Source organism: Pteropus medius, unplaced genomic scaffold (assembly GCF_902729225.1).
Source record: "Pteropus medius unplaced genomic scaffold, Ma_sr-lr_union100, whole genome shotgun sequence".
NCBI classification, from domain to species: Eukaryota; Metazoa; Chordata; class Mammalia; order Chiroptera; family Pteropodidae; genus Pteropus; species Pteropus medius.
Genome location: NW_024346667.1, coordinates 4481655 through 4500888, shown reverse-complemented (window position 1 = coordinate 4500888; position 19234 = coordinate 4481655). Strand labels below are relative to the sequence as shown.

Here is a 19234-nt window from a genome sequence, read left to right as displayed (position 1 = left end):
ACAGGCTGAGACATTAGGAGACTGTGTTTCGTTGCTGGAGAAAGGATTGAAGGTCAAGGAAAAACAGAAGGAGCAGGTGCCATGAAGGTATATCCGCCCCCACCCGTGCCACGTTTGTGAGCATGTAGCATGTCAAAAACAAGCACAGAGTCCTCAGCATGTCAAAAACAAGCAGAGTCCTCAGCAAGCCACTTTTCATTTTTGAATTCAGGAAAACTTATGAAGGCCATATGTTTGCTTAACTCCACACTCTCCAACCAAAATACCCTGTCCTGGGCTCAGATCCACAACAAAATTTATCTTTTGCTGCATGTATGATATTTGAAAAATAATGGGAATCATAATATTAGTCTGAAAGCAGCAACAACTGCACTCCAGGTCACCCTGGGAAATTTTTATGTAAACCAAAGCAAGAAGTCTTTTCTTTTGTGTTTTGCCAGAGAGTAAGCTTTCCTCCTCAAGCTGCGAGCTACTCTTCACACTTCCAGATCCAAAGTATAAATTCTTAAAGATGAAACTCTGGCCCAACGCTCTTCAGATGTTTATTCACGAAAGAGCAAGATGAAAAGATCCTTTACCTAAAAATGCCTCCAAAAACAGGGTCAATCTGGTCATAGATGGGCTGAGTGATGGCTTCATTCAAATCGATTCTTGTGCGAGTCCTGGAGGCGTAGATGCCGTTTTTCAGGCAAACGGCTTTCAGAGTCTGGTGGAAACCCTGGTTTCCTCTGCTCCTCTAGATAATTAAACAATAAGGTAGTGGAATTAGGAGGCATCAACTAGAGTGTCACAGGATCAGAATTGCATCGCCTTTGGCCAAAAGCTATTATCAAGAATCACAGGGAAGAGTAGCGACAACATGGTCTTTCAACACATGAGTAAGCTAGACGGAGAGGACAGCAGCCATGCCTCTGCTTGGGCTTCCTCCCAGACCATCATTAGGCTCCTCTAGTAGGCCATTGGCTCGTTGAGATCAGGCACAGTGTCTCATCCATCTCGATGTCCTCGCCATCTGGCAAGGGCATAAGTAGTGCTTGCAAAATATTTGTTAAGTGAGCAATTATTAAATGAAAATGTGCTATGACCCTTCTGGGAGTATCTGTTTCAGATTTTTGCAAGCATAGTCCAAGTTTTTTATACGTTTTGTTAAATATTTAATGAAATGCAATTTGATTTTTCGTATTTTTGTAATATTTTTCCCAGAGAAACAAATTCACATATCGGAGGGAAAAAAATATTATGAAGCTAGAACTATAAGAGACGTTGATAAATTTTAGCCAGATGGCAATCCTTAGTAAAGAGAATAGAAATACATTTGCACTGACCAAAATTTCAGTAGAGGACTTGGGGCCATTATTCAATGATGTATGTTTTAAAGAATTATTAAAGGATGTATATATAAAGGAATACCTTTCAAGTGAAGGGCTGTGTAGCACGATACAATTGGCATCATACTATTTATCTTAATATTCTTCCTTTTTCATCTCATGTTATAACATAAGCAGTTCCTTGATTCATTGAAAATACTTTCAAAACATTATTTTAATAACCTAATAATATATCATATAAATGTGTCATAATTCATTTTACCATTCTCTTGTTATTAGACATTTAGGTTATTTTATTATGTTACATAATGATATATTAGCATATAAATGTTTGCCCAAATTTCTGATCCCAAGGAAAGTTGCTTATCAAATAGGAACACCTTGGGTATGTTTACTGACACAGAGAAAGAAGCCATTGAAGGGCTGAGAAGAGAGAGGACGATTCATAGGATGAAGTCCTAATGGATGGAAGATGACTGGAACTGCTTCTTCTCACAAACAGATCGTCTCAAAGGAGTGGTCTCTGCCTCATGCCTTCCCCTTCTCAGCACCCGCTTGCTCATTCACTTCTTGTGACCTGAGATCTTTTACCATCGTAAAGAAACAGTTCTCTCCAGGGTCACTTAGTTATCTCCTGCTATGAAACAAATGACTCCAAACTTAGTGGCTTAAAATAACAATAAATGTTTATTATCTCTCACCAATTCTGTGAGTCAGGAATTCGGACTGGTTTTAGCTTGGTTGGTGTTTTATAGTTTACTTGGCTCTGCAGCCAAGGTTATAAGGCAGATACGTGCCACCCAGAGAAGAGACCAGTGCATGATTCAAGGTCACTGAGAATAGATAACATGCACACCAGGCTCAAGTGATACAGCATTTATTTACAGCAAGGGGAGGAAAATTACGCACAAGATCCAGGCCCTTGCAACACCTGGATGCCCCATGACCTGCAGGTATTACAGCCACACCCACCCCACTTTGTGCTGCAGTGCAAGGACCCAACCCCAACCTCACGAACAAAAACTGGGGGCTTGTCTGAGGGCCTTTGATGCTTGCACTACAGAGAACAAAGGAGTACACACCAAGCATGAAACAAGGGAAGATATTCCCACACAAGGAGATAAGCCCAGCACAGGCTGCGAGGGCTATTTATCTCTTGGCAAGAAGTACAGCAGGCCCAAGGCCCCTTCTTATGTGACTGAGTGAGGTCAAAAGACTGCAGGTGCTAGATTGCCTTTCCCCACAGCTGGCCAGTTCTGGCTCAGAGCTGCTCCGTGAGGTTTCTTCAAGTGTCAACTGGGGTTACTGTCACCTGAATGGGGCTGGAGGATCTGTTTCCAAGGAGGCTCATTAAAGGCCTCGCAAGGCGGTGCTGGCTCCTGGTGGGGGACCTCCGCTCCTCTCCACGCGGACTCGTCCGCACAGCGGCTTGACTTATCACTTGGAAGCTGGCTTCCCACCGAACGAGTGATCCCAGAGATCAACGCGGAAGCTTCAGCGGCTCTCAGTGACCTAGCCCCAGAAGTCCCACAGTGTCCCTTCTGTAGCACTCCACCACCCACAGCCACCGGCCCTGTTTCAGTGACTGAGAGGACTCCCCAGGGACCTGAATAGCAGGAGGTGAGGCTCACTGAACCATCTTGGGGGCTGCCTATTGCAGTCACCATCATGCTCAATGGCCAAATCCAATGGCCTTTTTCTTACTCCAATTTTCTTTAACCCATTAGGAGAATATGATAATCTCCTTAACGAACTTTCTTGCCTTGGTTTTCTTATTGGAAAATAGGAAATTAAGCATTACACTATAAGTAAGTATAAAAAATAAGAAAATAAGCTTCACACTCTTTCTCCTACTACTTCTCAGACTAATTTTTCTCTGCTCCCTCTTCTGGCTCCTCTTTATTCTGCTCCGTAAATGTGGCCTTTGAGGTTATGTCCTATTATTGTCCTTCTCTCTACTCTTTCGCAATGCCGTTCACTCTTACAGAGCTATCAGTTTCTTGCCGTTTACTACCAAACCCTTGGGGATCAGGCAGACCTCACCAAACACCACACGTTTCCCCGGAAAGGGCCACTCACCGCCAGGCATGCCCCGAGGGCCCGTCGGTAGGAAGTCCTGGCATTCCTGACCCCTGCTTGCAGAGGTCGTGCTAGGTGGGCAAAGCACTGGTCAATGGCCTTCTCCAGCAGCTGTATCTTCTCTTCCACAAATCGCCGCAGGCCGCTCACGTGCAAGTATTCATTCTAGGGACAAAACCATAAGGAGCATGAGGCCACCTACCTCCTCCCTAAAGGCACTTTCTCTTCAAACTTTGCTTCCTTTAACTTTGATTTAGCCTGAGCTAATCACTCACAATTGACTTCTCCCATCATCCCAATAAGGTATCCCTCAGTACACGAAACTACTTAAGCTCTGTGGGATTGGTATACAATCTATCAGGCTATTTGGAGGAATAACAATCCAAATAAAAAATCCAATTGTTACTAAAAGAGATTTTCCCAATGACGTCTGATTCAACATTTCACGTGCCTTGACTGTGCACAAAGCAGGTTTTGAGGCTAGTGTTTTTCAAACTTTAGCGTGTATACAATCTTAGGGCCTAGGATTCCACAGTTCTAGCAAGTGCCCAGGTGAAGCTGATCTTCTGGGCCCTGAATCACACTTTGAATAAAACACCAATAGGACCACAGAAATAAAGACTTGGTCCCTTCTTCAGAGGAGCATACAATCTAGTCAGGGAGAAAAATATCTATTCAAATAATATAGGGGAGGAACCACCAGGGACAGCTTTGACCTCTAGGTTTCAAACGGAACTCTAGTGCCTATTCCGTGCGGGAGAGCCTTGGGGGACCACATAGCACCTGCCCGCAGCAGATGGAGGGCACATTCCTTAGTTTGGCACTTAAGGCCCTTCCTAGTCAGGACTCAGCCAACTTCTCCAGCAGCCCCAGCTCTTTGCCCGAAAAATCCCCCCATGTAGTTGCCCCTGAACTTGCTGCCATGGCTCAAAGGTGCTCTTCCTTTTGTGACCTTGTGTCTTTGCATATGCTGTTCCCACCTTCTCATCTATTCCCATGGGAGGCCTTCCCTGACTCCCCCAGGCAGAGTTGGGCTCTCTTTCCTGCGCTTCTATCACATTCTGTACATCCATGGGTTACATCCGTCCTGCTGTGCTATGTCTCTCTCATTCCACATCTCCTTCCCTGGACAAGAGACTTGCTGAAAGGATAGACTGTGTTATTCATGTTTGTTTATTCCGAGATATGGCACAGAGTGTGCAGTCTATAAACATTTCTGGAGTGAATGAGTGGCTAATGGAGAAACTGTGGATAATGTAGGCTTTTAACTTCTATTCCAAATTTGATGACAGAAATAGCTCTTGAGTTGATGTGTGACCTTGTACAGATGGCTTAGCTTCTCTGGATCTTGAATGCACCATCTTTGAAGTAAGTGAATGGGGCCGAACGATTTTGAAAATAGCTTCAAACTCTCACACTCTGTGAGTCTTAGAGTTGATGAGTTTTAGAGTTTAAAGAGACTAGTTAGCTTTAGGCATGACTTGGGGATTTTCGTAGTTTCACTGGGGAGAATTCTGTAAGCCACATTTTTTTTTTCCAGAGTGCCCTTTAGATTCTTTTCAGTTTGTGGCTGGTCATCAAAATGAAATAAGAAAGGAGTCATGAAAAGAAAATCTATGGGCAAGATTCTTACAAAGTTTCACTCTCAACAAATCCATATTTAAAAAAGAAAAATGAAAAAAAATGATAAGAAAGGGAAGGGCTGACACCTACAATGAATAAATCCAAGACTCATTTGACATTGAGATGTCATAACCAACTCCTTATTGATTTGTAAAAAGAATGACTAGACCCCTGCTCATTTAAAATCACTAACTACCCAAACTCTAAATTTTTTGGTTTGAGGCACACTTTTAAAAAATGATCAATCATGCACTTTCTTACATTCAATTTTTTCAGAATGCAAGGGAGCTGACAAAACTCTTGCCTTCCAACTTTCTATCAAAGGACTAAGACTGAGAGCAATATCTGAAGCCAAAGAATTTTGAGGAAAGCTGCTGGCAACTCTCTGTAAAAGCTTATCACAGAAGGGCCGATCAGCCCCCTCCTCTAAGTTTTCTGTCGCCTGGAGTCTGGCTGCTAGGATGGGGCTGAGCCCCTACAAAAGCTGTACCTCCACATCAGCAGAGAATACCACATGGGGCGGGCGCTACAAGTTTGATTGCAAAATGCCTTGTCCTTCTGTTTGTAAAGTAAAGCAACCACACACGGCACCAAATCTGATTGGTTTTCCATCAGCACTTCCAAAAGCAATCTTTTGCTGGGCAGAGAGGCAACTTTCACCCTGAAGAACTTTTTCAGGAAGTTAGAAATTCAAACCCTTCCCCAGTATTTCAGAGGACAAAAGTCAAATGAGAAAAATCTCAGATTCCAGCATGTTTTGTTTTGTTTTGTTTTTTCCTCACAGAACTAGATGGAAAAAAAGTCATTAAAAATACAATGACAAAAAAAAGCAGTGAGTCTTGCTCTCTATGTCGCTTTTATTTAGAATTTTTAATATGTGGACATTTGACCAAAACTGCATAGCGATCCATAGTTGGTATTGCTTACTTTTCACATTGAAGTCAGGTCTCCATTATCTGCCTCTCCTTGCCACTCCTCAGGCCATCCTAGCTGCACTTTCCCACACTCTCAGGACCTTGAACCCTCATAGAACCCTACTGGTGCACTTTCTCTGCCCCTTCCCTGCTCTGCATAACAAGAAGTCAGACAACTTGGTTGTGTAAATCTGACAAGTAGAAGCAAGTGTAGAATTAAACACCAAACAAATGAGAATGCACAGAGCCTATTTATTCAGTTTGCTATAGCAAGGGAGTCAGCCATCATCACTTGTGTTTGACAGAGGGTGGGAAGGCCTCAGGTATGCCCCGATTGGAGGCCACAGACATAGGGAAGCTATAGGTGGGCTAAGTAGAAGAAGGGATCCTACATGATTCAGTAGGGTGAATATTTGGCTTTCTCTGGTTGGTCCTATGCTGGGTGTAGTGATAAAGATTAGGGAAGCTGTCAGTTATCAATCAAGGTCTGGCTACTTAGGCCATTTGTTACAAAAGTTATTATTTATCTTCTTGGATCATTACTAGAGATAGCAGCCTGACTTCCTACAAGTCTAACTTATAGCAAGCTGGCTTCCTGAGCTGTTTATTGTCAATAAAGAGTTGATTTCCTAGGTGGGTTGCCACAGGCCGTGGCTCACAGTTTTGTCTTTATACAGTTGACCCTTGAACAATGTGGGAATTAGGAGTGCTCACTCGCTATAGGCAGTTGAAAATCCATGTATCATTTTTGACTCCCCAGAAACTCAACTAACAGCTTATGGTTGACCAGAAGCCTTACTGATGACATAAACAGTTAATTAACACATATTTTGTATGTTATATGTATTAAATGCTGTATTCTTACGATAAATTAAGCTAGAGAAAAGAAAATGTTATTAAGAAAAATCAAGAGAAAATACATGTATAGTACTGTATGTATTCACTGAAAAAAAATCTTCATATTAGTAGACCCACATCTTTCAAACCCGTGTTGTTCAAGGGTCAACTGTATATGATTGTCCTTTTGTAATTCAGTCCCTCACAAGGAAACAATGCAGCTGGTGATTGATTCTAGTACCAGAATCAATTTTTCTTCAAAACTCTCCCAAGTCTCTAAAACAGCAACTTATCCCTCTTATTTTAGGGTTAAAAAAAATCATTGGATCGAAGCGATAAATTTGCTCATTACTATGAGAAATATAACTTTTAACTGGTCACTCAGAAGGCCTGCATTCTTGACCTTGAAAATAAATATCTAAACTCTGCTGCTGAAAGTCCCTCCATCTCGCCTTCCTCACACATCCTTTTACAGAGTCTGAGATTCTGACAGTACCAGGGCATGACAAGAGTCCACAGACAGAAGAAAACTTTTTGGACTGTATGCATACACACGCCTCTGCAGGAGAACCAAGAATTGTCTGTATTCCACTAGAAGTAAACATATCGCTCCTGCCATCACTTAAACACATTCCATCTTATTCGAGTCTCGGGAGAGGGGGAAGTAGCAACTGACTATTTTTATATTTTCCTTTCAGTCCATTTGTCCCAGAAAAAATATTATTCCTTTCTTTTCTACTCAAATGTTACAATGTTAACCCTGTAATTATCTTTTCGTCCTCTTTATATTCTCTAAACTTAGTATCTTCCTTTGATATGAAAAGAAAAAATATCATAATTTCTTAACTTGGTAAAAGGGAATGTTCTGCCTAAGGTGGGAGGCGGAGACTATCCAACCCAAGTGGCGTCCATACCGGCAGGTTTTCTGTACAGTTGAAACTGTCTGTGAGAAGCAACAGGCCAAAGGCTTCGGTCACATATTTAGTCACCATCCTCCTCCTCTTGTCCAAGAGCCTTTTCCTGATGTATGCTCTTAACTTGGGGATTTCTGGAATGTCACAGGCACCACAAACAATTTTACAAGATCAGAGTTCATAGTAAATAGAATTCATAAATCTCACAGATCGGGATGGCAGTCTCAGTTAACTACTGTTGAGGTCCTGTGTGAGCTGGGTGCCCACTAAACCAACCTTTCTGAGAAACTTTTTCCCGGGTCTAGGATCGACAGTAATGAATGGTAGATCAGCAATGATAAGTATTAATTTTACTCAGCAATATAAAACAAACTATGTAGAAAAGTGCAGGCTCGTTAAAAAATTGGCACTTTCCCCTGGATGAGTACTCACCTGAATAAACCCAATGTGCTCACATTTCTAGAATCTCAGCTCCTCTTCAGTTCCCCTAGATTTTCCTATATATATCAAATAACCCTTAATATCAAAATAGCAATGGGTGGGATTCTAGATTAGAAATTTATCTTAGCCCTAACCTTTTGTTATTCGGAATGTAACAGATGTCACTCTGCTATTTTCCCCATTATTCCCGTAAATGTAAGTTTTCCTACGTTCCTTGTGTATGCCACGCTGGTTATTTCTCTCATATCCATGTCCAAAGAGTTCCCCCATTTCTGGGAACATCTCACACCTTCTGCTGTTTAACCTCCTTTCGCACTCACCCATGTCTAGAGAAACGCATGCACATTTGAAGCCATTTTGAGCTCAGATCCGAGTCAAGCTCAGATTCTGCCTACTCACCCAGTGTTTACTGCTGCTGCAGTCACACAGATCTCCAGGTCCTCTGAACTTGTATTGTACTCACAGCACCATTTAACTAAACCTTATTTTCACTCTGGCTTTTGCACATGGCTTAGTACTCGCTCCTCATCTAGATTTTAAGTTCTGTAAAGGATGGCGCCATGTCTTCTACTTTTTCCCCCTCACGGGCGAAGCATACAATAGATGCTCAGTAAATTCTTGTAATACCCATAGCTGGATGCATGACGAATCTCAAGCCGAATGCTAAGGAAATGACAACCGGATCACTGACTTTCACAAACTCAGGATAAGATTTGGAGGAGAGAGGAATCAGGGTCTCTCACACCACAATAATGCAGAGAAAGAACAGATATATTTGCTAGTAGGTATAGAAACTGTGACAAGCTAGAACTGTGCCACGAAAAGTTCTAGAGTGGGAAATTCAGAGCGCTAGGCTTAATCTTGAGAATTTTAATGATTGAGATTAAAAAAAAAAAATTACCAGTTTCTTCCTCAGTGAGGAGAGCCTGCTGCCAGTATTCCTGGGCGCTGACTGTGTACACCAGATCCGAGGCTTCCAGGATCTTGGAGTCAGCCGGCAGTTTTCTCTGAAGTGAGAGAGGCACACGGGGGACAGAATAACTCAACCATGGCAAAGGAAACAAGCACAGGCCTCACGAGAGCCTTCAGCAAATTTCGACTCGCTCACTCTCAGTTCTACGAGAGCCCCGGAAAGAACAGACCCTACTCTGTATGTCCACACCACACTAGGTCGGAAGCTGTGAGGAAATTGCTGCACAGAAACTATACTCTCGGGAGTTAAAAGATCTATTCTAGAAGGAAATGTAGAGAGAAAATAGTTCAGAAGTGTACTTCAATGTTCAGAGTGGGGAAAGTACCAGGATCCTTTTTGGGAAAAGAAGCACAGCTCTGGCAAAGGCAGTGATGTGCTGGAGCCAGCTTGCACCAGCTCTGAGAGCGGACTCTACACAGCTCGTCTCAGTGCTGCCTTCAGTGACATCACACTGACAGCTTGAAACTGGCCATGGTGGGAGTATTTATACCATGGGAGTTGACAAGCTACATAACAGGTTTAGAAAAAAAAAAAAAACAGAGAGCCGATTGTTAGACATTTATCAGCATAACACAACACAGTACTGAGCAATGGTCCTATAAAAGCACAAGTTGCTTAGAGGGGTGTTTAGTGAGTAATCAAACACATTTACATGTGGAATGATGTTTAAGCAAATGACGGTTTTAAATATCAAAAAATTAAGAATCGTGAGAAAATCTCTTTTTCAGTAGAAAAACGACATCACAGAGAAGTCATACTAGAAGTATACATAAATACTGTTCCATAATCTTATTCTTCTCACTTAAAAAAAAAAGAGAGAGAGAGAGAAACCATAAAGAATGTGCATGGATATTTGGGGGTGGTAGAAAATAGTAGAAAGTTGTAAATTTCTTTGATTCAAAGATATAAAAGAGCTGAGTGAGTAGTCCACTAAGAGAGGGTAGAGGCCACATCTCTGGCAAGTTATAAACCCAAGTAGTCAAGACTGGAATAGAGATACTGAGTAGGTTTCCAGAAGCCCCACACACCAGAGTCAAGGCTAAAATTATATAAGGGATCTGCCAAGATCCATTTTTTTTTCCTTCTTATAGTTTTGACTCTAGTGGGGAAAGTTCAGGGAAAATTGAAACTATATTCTACTGGGAGATAAAACTAACGTGGAACTAAATTTAAGTAGAATTTTAAAATTGTTAAAAGGCAGGAGTACACCTAAGCTGTGTCTAGGCGTTTGCATTATTTAAAATCTTGCTCTAAATCTTGTATATCTTCTAAAGATTATGAAAGATTAGTTAACACTTATGCTTGTTATTGCAGTACAAAGAAATGTTTTTATAGTGTCGATGAAGTGACTACAGTATGCAAGTTCCATATTATCGTAAAAGAGAAATAGAAACAGTTAGAGCTGGAAGGTAGGATCCAGGAAGTAAATAGATATCCAGTAGATTATTCTATAGGATGATTAGTCACTGTTTTAATTTACACACATGATTTGTTATGATAATGTATAGCACGATATATTAAAGTTAGTAAGAAGATGTTATATATGGGAAAGGAGAAAACCTGAAAGCTCAAAAAAGAAGGGATAGCAGATGGAAGCAGAATCAAAAAGGATATAGTAAAATTGGACTTAGATTGAAATCAGTAAATCATGACCCCATTTTTGTAAAAATCTCTTTTCTAGCTTTGTCACTGAAGTGATTTTGCAGTAATGTCACCCCACCCACTTCTACTTGTATGAAATAATTTGATATGAACCCCTAGCACGCCAACTTTTATTTTTAATACTATTCTCTGCAAAAGGAACCCAAGCTTCTTTGAAAATAGTAGGTCCATGTCTCGAGGCAGGGAAAAAAAGAATAGGCCTAAAAATCTTATTGTTGCCAGAGAGCAAAATGTACTTTTTAATGTCTGGGTAATGCTAAAATGAACTAGCTTAAATGAAGGGTTCCTTTGGGCCTAGATGTGATCAAAAATAACACAATAATTCTGTGAAAAGCCATAGGCTCATTGTGATCCTCAAACTGAGGAAAACAGTATAAGGAATAGTGAAAGGATTAGATAGATGGATGGATGGATGGATGGACGGACGTACGGACGTACGGACAGATAGATAGATAGATAGATAGATAGATAGATAGACAGAATCAGTTGATCTGCTAGAGGAATCTTTTGTTCTAACATTTAGTCTTTAAACCCAGTTCCCAGCACATTCTCATTTCCTAAGTGATAAGAGCAATAGGAACATCCTTAGTTCTAGTTGGTCTTTGAACCTGGTTCCTGAAACAAGGCTCCTAATCCCTTGGAATTTCCGGAGCGACAGGAGTGCCTTTTGTTCTAATGAGGCAACTCTAGGTGGGCTTCTGGATGGGGGCTGGTCACCAGAAAAACCAAGCCATTAAAAACTTGGAATTTTCAGCCCCTCCCTGCCTTCTCCAGATCGAGGAGAGGAGCTGGAAATGGAGTTAGAAATTGATCATGCCTATGTGATGAAACCTCCACAAAAATCTCAATAGTATGGGGTTCTGAGAGCTTCCAGGTTAGTGAACACATCCACATTCCAGGAGGGTGACATATTCCCACTTCATGTGGACAGAAGCTCCTAGGCTCAGGACCCTCCCAGACCTTGTCCTGTCCTGACCGTCCACCTGTATCTTTTATTACATAATAAGCTAGTAAACATGAGTAATTGTTTCGCTGAGTTCTGTGAGCTGTTCTAGCAAATATTCAAATCCAAGGGAAAGGAGGTCACAGTAACCTCTAATTTATAGACAAGTTGGACAGAAGTTGTGGGTAACCGGGGAACCTACTACTTGTGATTGACATCTGAAGCAGGGGGCAGTCTTGTGGGATTGAGCCCTTAACCTGTGGGGTCTGACACTATCTCCAGGTAGTGTCAAATTGAGTTAAATTGTAGGATACCTAGCCAGTGTCACAGAGAACTGCTTTGTGTGGGGAACCCCACAGACACAGATCTGGTGTCAGAAGTGTCAGTGTGGTAGTAGTGTGAGAGTAAAGGAGACACAGGAAGAGCAGCATAGGTTTTCTTGACAGGTGTGCTAAAACGAAGGTAAATTGCTGTGTAATAACCAGTTCAAATGACACTCCTGAGCACATCAAAACACAGCTCTCCTTAACCTTCTACACACAATTAATCATCCAGACCTGTGTATCTAACCTCCCTAATATTTCTTGAATGCACCTCCTCTACTCTATTCCTACAGTGACTGCCTGGTTCAGACTCTTAACTAACCCTCCCAATGGTCTCTCTACATCCAATCTTCACCCGACCATCCCCTCAACCTTCCATTCTGCATATTGGTGAGAAATCAATCTTTCTAAAATGCATAGTACAGTTGACCCTCGAACAGCATGGATTTGAACTGTCTGGGTCCACTTATACGTGGATTTTTTTTTTTTAATTGATCTCAGTTCAAACCGATGTTGTTCAAGGGTCACCTCTTGGCTTTGAGAATCTACCACCATATGCAGAGAGTCAATGGTATTTATATGCAGATATATTATTTTCAACTGCTCGGGTTGTCAGCAACTCTAACTCCAGCTTTGTTCAAGGGTCAACTGTATTTCCAAACAGAGATCTATAAATGCAACCTCCAGGGTCTGTAATTTTTCTTACAATATTTTTTCTTAATTTTTATTTTTATAATTAAAAAAATAAGCATGGACAGCTATATGAATGAGTACCTTATAGTCAACTTCTGCCTCATATTTTCTATGATTAAGTTTGTTCCAAATGAGAACATGCAGTATAAGTAATAATTCAATTATTCACAATAATTCAAACTGAAATAAAGTGATTAGAGAATTAGGGCATCACTGAGCCATCAGAGGTGTAGGTGCGCAGATCACGAAAACACTGTACCATAACAGTCAGAACCATAGTCACCCTACAGGCTGATGTATTATTGCCCACACCCCATCTTGTTGTACATACCAATTTGCCATATTAGCAATAAACATTATGAATTGTGTATTGAAGCATTATGTTTCTGCTTCCAGAAACACTACAATTAGGTACTCATAAAAATGTATATTTTTAATGCCAACAAGAATGATTAAAGAGAATAATAGCTTTAGTGAGTTATTGCCTCATTAAAACCGGCATTCAAGAATTGCATGGTAAAAGACTTTGGCTTACATATGAGGTCTGATTATTCTGAATTAGAACCAAAGCTTTGAAATTTTCAATTCCACATTTTCAATTCCACATTGTATATCAGACATTTTCTGCATCAGTATAATTGGAGTCAAAATACAGAAAGCAATTAAATATAGAAATGGACATGAGGCCATATGTTTTTACTATAAAAACCAGCACTGAAGATTTAGTTTCTGCAAAACCATAGTGTCTAGCACATTATACTAACTCTGATATACCATTTATGTTGTTTTGTTTATATTTTATCTGAAAATTGGTTTTAGTTTTATAGTTGTATAAGACTATTATAGTAAAAAGTTTTGTTTATGTTATAGTAAAAAGTCACCTATTTTAGTGACAGAATAATAAAAATAATTTAAGAAAACATCAAGTATCCTACAGAACAATTACTCAAGCTTGAAAAATGTAGCTTAGGCTTTTCTCCTAACACTCCTGCATACCCCCTTGCTGAGCCATTCAAACTTGCATCCAGCTCATCATACGGAACAAGCTTTTTCAATCATGGTCTTGCCTCCATCTCAAATGTCCTTTCTCCTACTTCTTCACCTACTAAAGATACTGGTTCTTTAAAATTCTGCTCAAGAGGCTGAGACGTTTTCCCTGAATTTCTACCCAACACTGCCTCCCTGACTGCCAGTGTGACTAAAGCATTCTCCTGTGTTCCCATACTACCCTGTGCATTCCTCTAGCTGAGAATGCCTCAAACTGTTTGATGATCCCTGACTTGACCTACACATATTTCTCAGTAAACCATGTGTTCATTCCATTTTTCCTGCAATCATAGGAAGTAGATATTATTTCCCCATTTTACAGATGAGGAAATGGAGGCTCAGAGAGGTATAGTAATTTTCCTAAGGTCACAAAGTTATTAACTAATAGGACTAAGTTAAGTTCAAATTGTCTACTCCAAAGCTTTTGCCTTTGTCACTACCCAAGACCAAATAGACATTTGTTTCCCAAAATCTGAGTAGTTGAAAAGCAGAAAAGTACATACGGAAATCTGTTAACTTACCTTTAGTTTTTCCTTGAGACTTCTATTCCTTTGTAGTTTTATGATTTCATTTCTTTCTAAAACAGCCTCTCGCTGACTTTGAATAGCTTGCTAGATCGGGTAAGGGAATAAAAGCATGGCGAAGAAGACACAGTTACCAAGAGTGATGAAGTGATAAAATGCATTTTTTTTCCAGCAGATCTTCACTTGGCCCAAATAAACGTGCATGTATTTGAATTATATTATCATAAAAGTCTTATTTAAAAATAACTAGTCCATGCCTATGGCCAAACTCATCAAGATGTTGACATTAAATGTATACAATTTTTAGCGTATCAATTATATCTCAATAGAGCTTTAAAAATTAAAAATAACTAGTCCATACTTACATTTCCCATTTTTCTTTCCCTGAAATGAAATTAGAAAAATGTAACAATTACTTAACTCACTACGCGTTGCAGTAGTCTTTCGACTTTTTCTGAAAGCAGTGTACACTGTCCTGCCTTCAAGCCTTTGCGTAAGCTCTGTCTTCAATCTAAGTTCTCTCTCTTCTGACCCACCTCCAGTGTCCACTTGAAAAAAGTGTCTTTACTTCTCAATGTTTTGTCGTCGGTGGAATTTTCTGTGACCTCAACTCCAGATGCAGTCAAAATACAGTCCTGTCTCTGGGTTCCCACAGCACTTTGCTAGTCTCTCTCATATAACCTTTAATCCTCGTCTAAGGCAGTGACCTTAGCGACGAAGCAATATGCCTCTTTAAATTGGCAGCTACCCTTCTACGGGGTTCAATAAACATTTAAGTTAGATTGCCTTATGTTTAGTTTTAGAGTCGGCATTGGAAAAAGAGAGCTTGAAATATTATTCTGTGGTAGGGCTTGGGGTAGATGGAATCGCAGGAAACGTAAACGAAGCTGAAATTCCAACCTAGACCATGAGAGCAAGAGCTAGGCGGGGAAAGCCTTATCCTACTGCTTTACTGAGGAATTTTTCTCTGCTTAGTGAATTCCTGGAGACAGCAGACTCAAGTTTCAGTGGGTATAGGGGAAATGGTGGAGGTGACAGGTAAAAAGCTCTTGTTAGAGCCAAAAACCATCAACAATGCTACATCCCTTGATCATACGCCTGAGTACCCAGCATAGCCCAGTTTATACCTGCTGATCCTCTGTAACGGTTAATAACACCCCCTTTCACTTTCAAAGTGTCCCAATATGGAAGTTAAGCTATAGTCCTCCTAGTTACAGGGGATGGGGAAGAGGTCTACATGGAAATCAACATAAATTACAGCTACTAAGCTCTAAAATGCTTCTCTTTCATTATTTTTTTGTTGTTGTTAAAAATATGACTTTGTAAGAATGCTTTCACTTTTGGCCAAAGTTCTAAAATTTTGAGAGCTCTGTCCCAAATGAGTTTAAAATCTCAGAAGTAGTCAAATCTGAAAACAGGACCTGATACTTCAAAACTTTACTGTGCCAAAGAGTATTCTAGAAAGTGCCTACTCGCTGAGGAGGCATCTACATTTTCCACTTCTGGGGGCTGCTCAGGACCATTACACTGCACAACGGCTGGAGGTGCTGTTAGCCTCTCATACATGCAAGTGACACCCTGGGAACTACATAGAGGACACCTGTTGGGTGTTAAGCAGCTCCTCTGGAAGAGGAGCCACAGTGGTTCAGATTCCTGAGACAATCCACTTAAGGGTCCTGATGTCCCAAGAAGTCATGTAGACTTCTCTTTCATGCCCAACACTCACTTCCCTACGTCCACATCCGGAAGTCAAAGCTCTGTCACTGCTATAGTTAAAACCCATGGAGGAAAGCCCACATCCCCACAGGCCTAGCTCGGTACCTCAGATATTCCGGCAAGTAGAGTTTGTCTGTCTTGGTGACCACCAGGGCAACGTCCCTGCAGAAACCTCGTTGGCAGGCTTTGATGCTCTCATTAAGAAGGTCTTCGTGGGCTCTCTCTCCAGAAACTCTTTCAATGTCACTGATCACCCAGATTACTGAGCATTTATCAATGGTCTGTGAAACATGGCCACAATATGTTTAAGAACATGAATGGTGTCTCATTAGTAGAGGACATGATTCTCAATGTATCATTCGTGTCCTCCACCACAGGCCCCTGTCTCTCTCTCCCACCCTACCTCTCCCCACGCTCCACTGCAGTCTCTACGAACCAGCCATGCTGAGCTTCTTACAGTTTCTCAGATGTAACTTTCTCTTTAATCTCTCATGGGCTTTGCATTTGCCACAATCTCTTCTTGACCTCCACTTGCCCTTTGAGATTGCTGAGGATGGACTGGCCACCCCTCCTCTGCATCCTCAAGCACCCAGACTTCCCTGCCATACTACAGAGTAATTGTACAAGGGTGGCTCTCTGCACCTCCCTCCCCCATGCCTATTGTGAGGTACCTGATGGGAAGGGACTGTGTCTTTCAGCTTGGAATCCACATCACCTCAAGCACAGTGTGTGGCCATACTAGAGGCTTCCTAGATGTGTGTGGCATTGGTGATCGATAGAATTCAAGAAGTCAGACCTCCTCCCAGATCCATCACTGGCTTGTTCTACCACAGTTGTCCTCTAGGGGAAATGACTGTTTACCTGAAACTAGTTCTGGTCATGCATCTACTCCAAAGCTATCACCACGGGGCAACCTTTCCATGTTTGACTGTCCTACATAATGAGCACATTGCCACCGTGTGGCAGCAGGGAGCCAGAAACCGTATAATTCAAGTTGCAAAGGTCAATGAACATGAAATTATAACTTATGATTAATAGCATAGATATTGCTTTATCAAGCATGCATCTTTCATGGGACAAGTAAGCATGTGTTGACTTGTGACATTTCTCTTACTGTATTATTTCACTTGTCTTATCTCTCTATATAAATGAAAAGCTGGTACAACTCAGGGATGGAGTTGTGGTTTGTGGTTCTTCAGAACAGTGCTTTGCGGGAGGAAGAAAAGATTCCTCCTCAATGGATAACAACCCAGCCAATGGGAGCTGGCCATAACAGCCAATGAAAAGTCACTATACTTCAAACTTTTAGTTTCCTCCAATAGCCTCTTTGTAGACAACAGCCCCTCTCAAGTCCATAAAAGAGCTTTTTCTTCTTTGTTTCTCTGGAGTTCTTCATGGTCTGCCATTAGATCTCATGCCCCAAATTGCAATTTTTTATTGTTCCCGAATCCACTCATCTTGCTGGAGAAATATCTGGCTATTTGCTAAGGGCCAACAGTATTCCCCATGATCCTGGTAAATTACAAATGCTTAATAAAGGTTTATTAATATGAGAAGAAGACTGCGATCATAAAGGTTGCAGTGATTTAATTTCAGGCCCTACACAAAGCTCCTAACTGCCAGAATTTGGTAACATTAGATTCACAGAAGACACCAAAAAGCCAGTCTATAAGAAAAGAGCAACTGGACTTAGGAGTGGGTATGATGCCAGCCCCATATCCCTCCCTCCCCCTGAACAGAACGGGCCTCAGAGAGGTCAAATGGCATACCTAAATTCTCAGGACTTCTAGGTGGCAGAACAGGGAGGACTGAATTCATAACAGTTTTAGCTTAGGGAAGGCCAAGCTGATAGGTGGAGAGATGGGGCAGGGATGTTGGCTCTGCTCTCCCTGGAAAGAGGGGAGTCTTTAGTAACTACTCGTGAGAGGAGATCTCAAAACCACAAGAATGTAGGGGAGCCAAGGCCAAACACAGCATGCTGGGAACCATCCCTTCCCTTCAGCCTGACCTCCTCAGAGTGGGTATTCTGAGCCAGACTTGCTGGTTCCTCTATTCTGAGTGGCCTTTGATAAGCTGCCCAGTGTATCTGAACTGGCAGCAACCACGGCTCCATCCAGTGAGAGAGGCTGGCTGCCTCTCTAGGCTGCTGCCGCTCTCTGGGCCTGGCCTGAAACAAGCCAAGGCTGGGATTCCACTCCAAGAACTGAGACCCTGCAAAAACAAAGGCTCTCATGGCCAGGCTGAGCGACTGACCAAGGAGATGGATGCTGGGTCTGCCTTCATCTTAAAGAACTGTTAAGAGACGTCCTGGGGAGGTGGGTGGAGGTGAGAGATAAAGTCTCGGCTGGGGAGATAGGAACCTACTCTTTGGTTTAAATTCTGTTATTCAATAGCTGTGTGGTCTTGAGCAAATGACTTCCTCTCTCTCAGTCTTCATTTCCTCATCTGTAAAATCAGGGCAAAGACTGATAATCTGTAAACTGGCATCCTGATCTGGATTGGAAACCAGTCACAAAGGTCCCTGGCCTACCGTCCTGCAGCTGCCGCGCTGACCGTGTCTCCCTGATACTGGCCCTTCCTCCCAGTGCTCTTCCAGCTCCAGTCCTGTGTCTCTCGTGTTCCCACTGTGTGTGTGCCTGAGCTCCTTCTGCCCAAAGACACCTTTTCTTTCTCTATCACACACCCTAGTTCCTCTTGCCCTTCGAGCTTCCCTAGGAAGTGTAGTATTAAAGTCCACCCCCAGCTTTTCCAGGCTTTCTTCTGTGCCTCTCCCCTGTACACCCCTCTACTCCCTGCTCTCTAGCCACCCAGGAAGACTCATCCTTGCCCCAACACCCAGCTCCCTCAGCCCTCTGGATGTTTGCTAATGCTGGCCTGGCACAGTGTTCAGTGGTCCCACTCCCAACCGCTGTCTCTGCCTGGTGGAGGCTAAGCTTCGATGTCCTCTCTGAATCCTCACTACCTCCAAAAAGAATTCAGAACTTTGTGCTCTCATTTTTAAGTAATGGTTTTAGTTAATTAATATGACTAATTGATTCCTTTTGGACTGTGAGATTCCCAAGGGCAAAGACTTTGTCCTTCCAGAACCTACTACAAAATTGAGTAGATGCTCAGTGAATGTTTGTTGAAGGAATGAGAGTTCTTATTGGAGGTCATTTCTACTTTCGAGTATCCACAGCACCTTATCCCTCCATTGCATCACTTTCTGCCATGTATT

General features: G+C 41.8%; 1 protein-coding gene across 4 annotated transcripts in view; it reads right to left on the bottom strand.

The window, feature by feature from the left end:
- Nucleotides 1-19234, bottom strand: part of NUGGC (nuclear GTPase, germinal center associated) — a 47480-nt gene that overhangs the window by 8337 nt on the left and 19909 nt on the right. For all 4 annotated transcript variants that reach the window (XM_039875897.1, XM_039875895.1, XM_039875898.1 and 1 more), the window contains 7 exons: nucleotides 16123-16298; nucleotides 14667-14685; nucleotides 14299-14388; nucleotides 9038-9143; nucleotides 7696-7829; nucleotides 3408-3572; nucleotides 579-736 (listed from right to left, as the gene is read on the bottom strand). In XM_039875897.1, the coding sequence (XP_039731831.1) occupies nucleotides 579-736; nucleotides 3408-3572; nucleotides 7696-7829; nucleotides 9038-9143; nucleotides 14299-14388; nucleotides 14667-14685; nucleotides 16123-16298 (848 nt within the window). The remainder of the gene's footprint in view (nucleotides 1-578; nucleotides 737-3407; nucleotides 3573-7695; nucleotides 7830-9037; nucleotides 9144-14298; nucleotides 14389-14666; nucleotides 14686-16122; nucleotides 16299-19234) is intronic.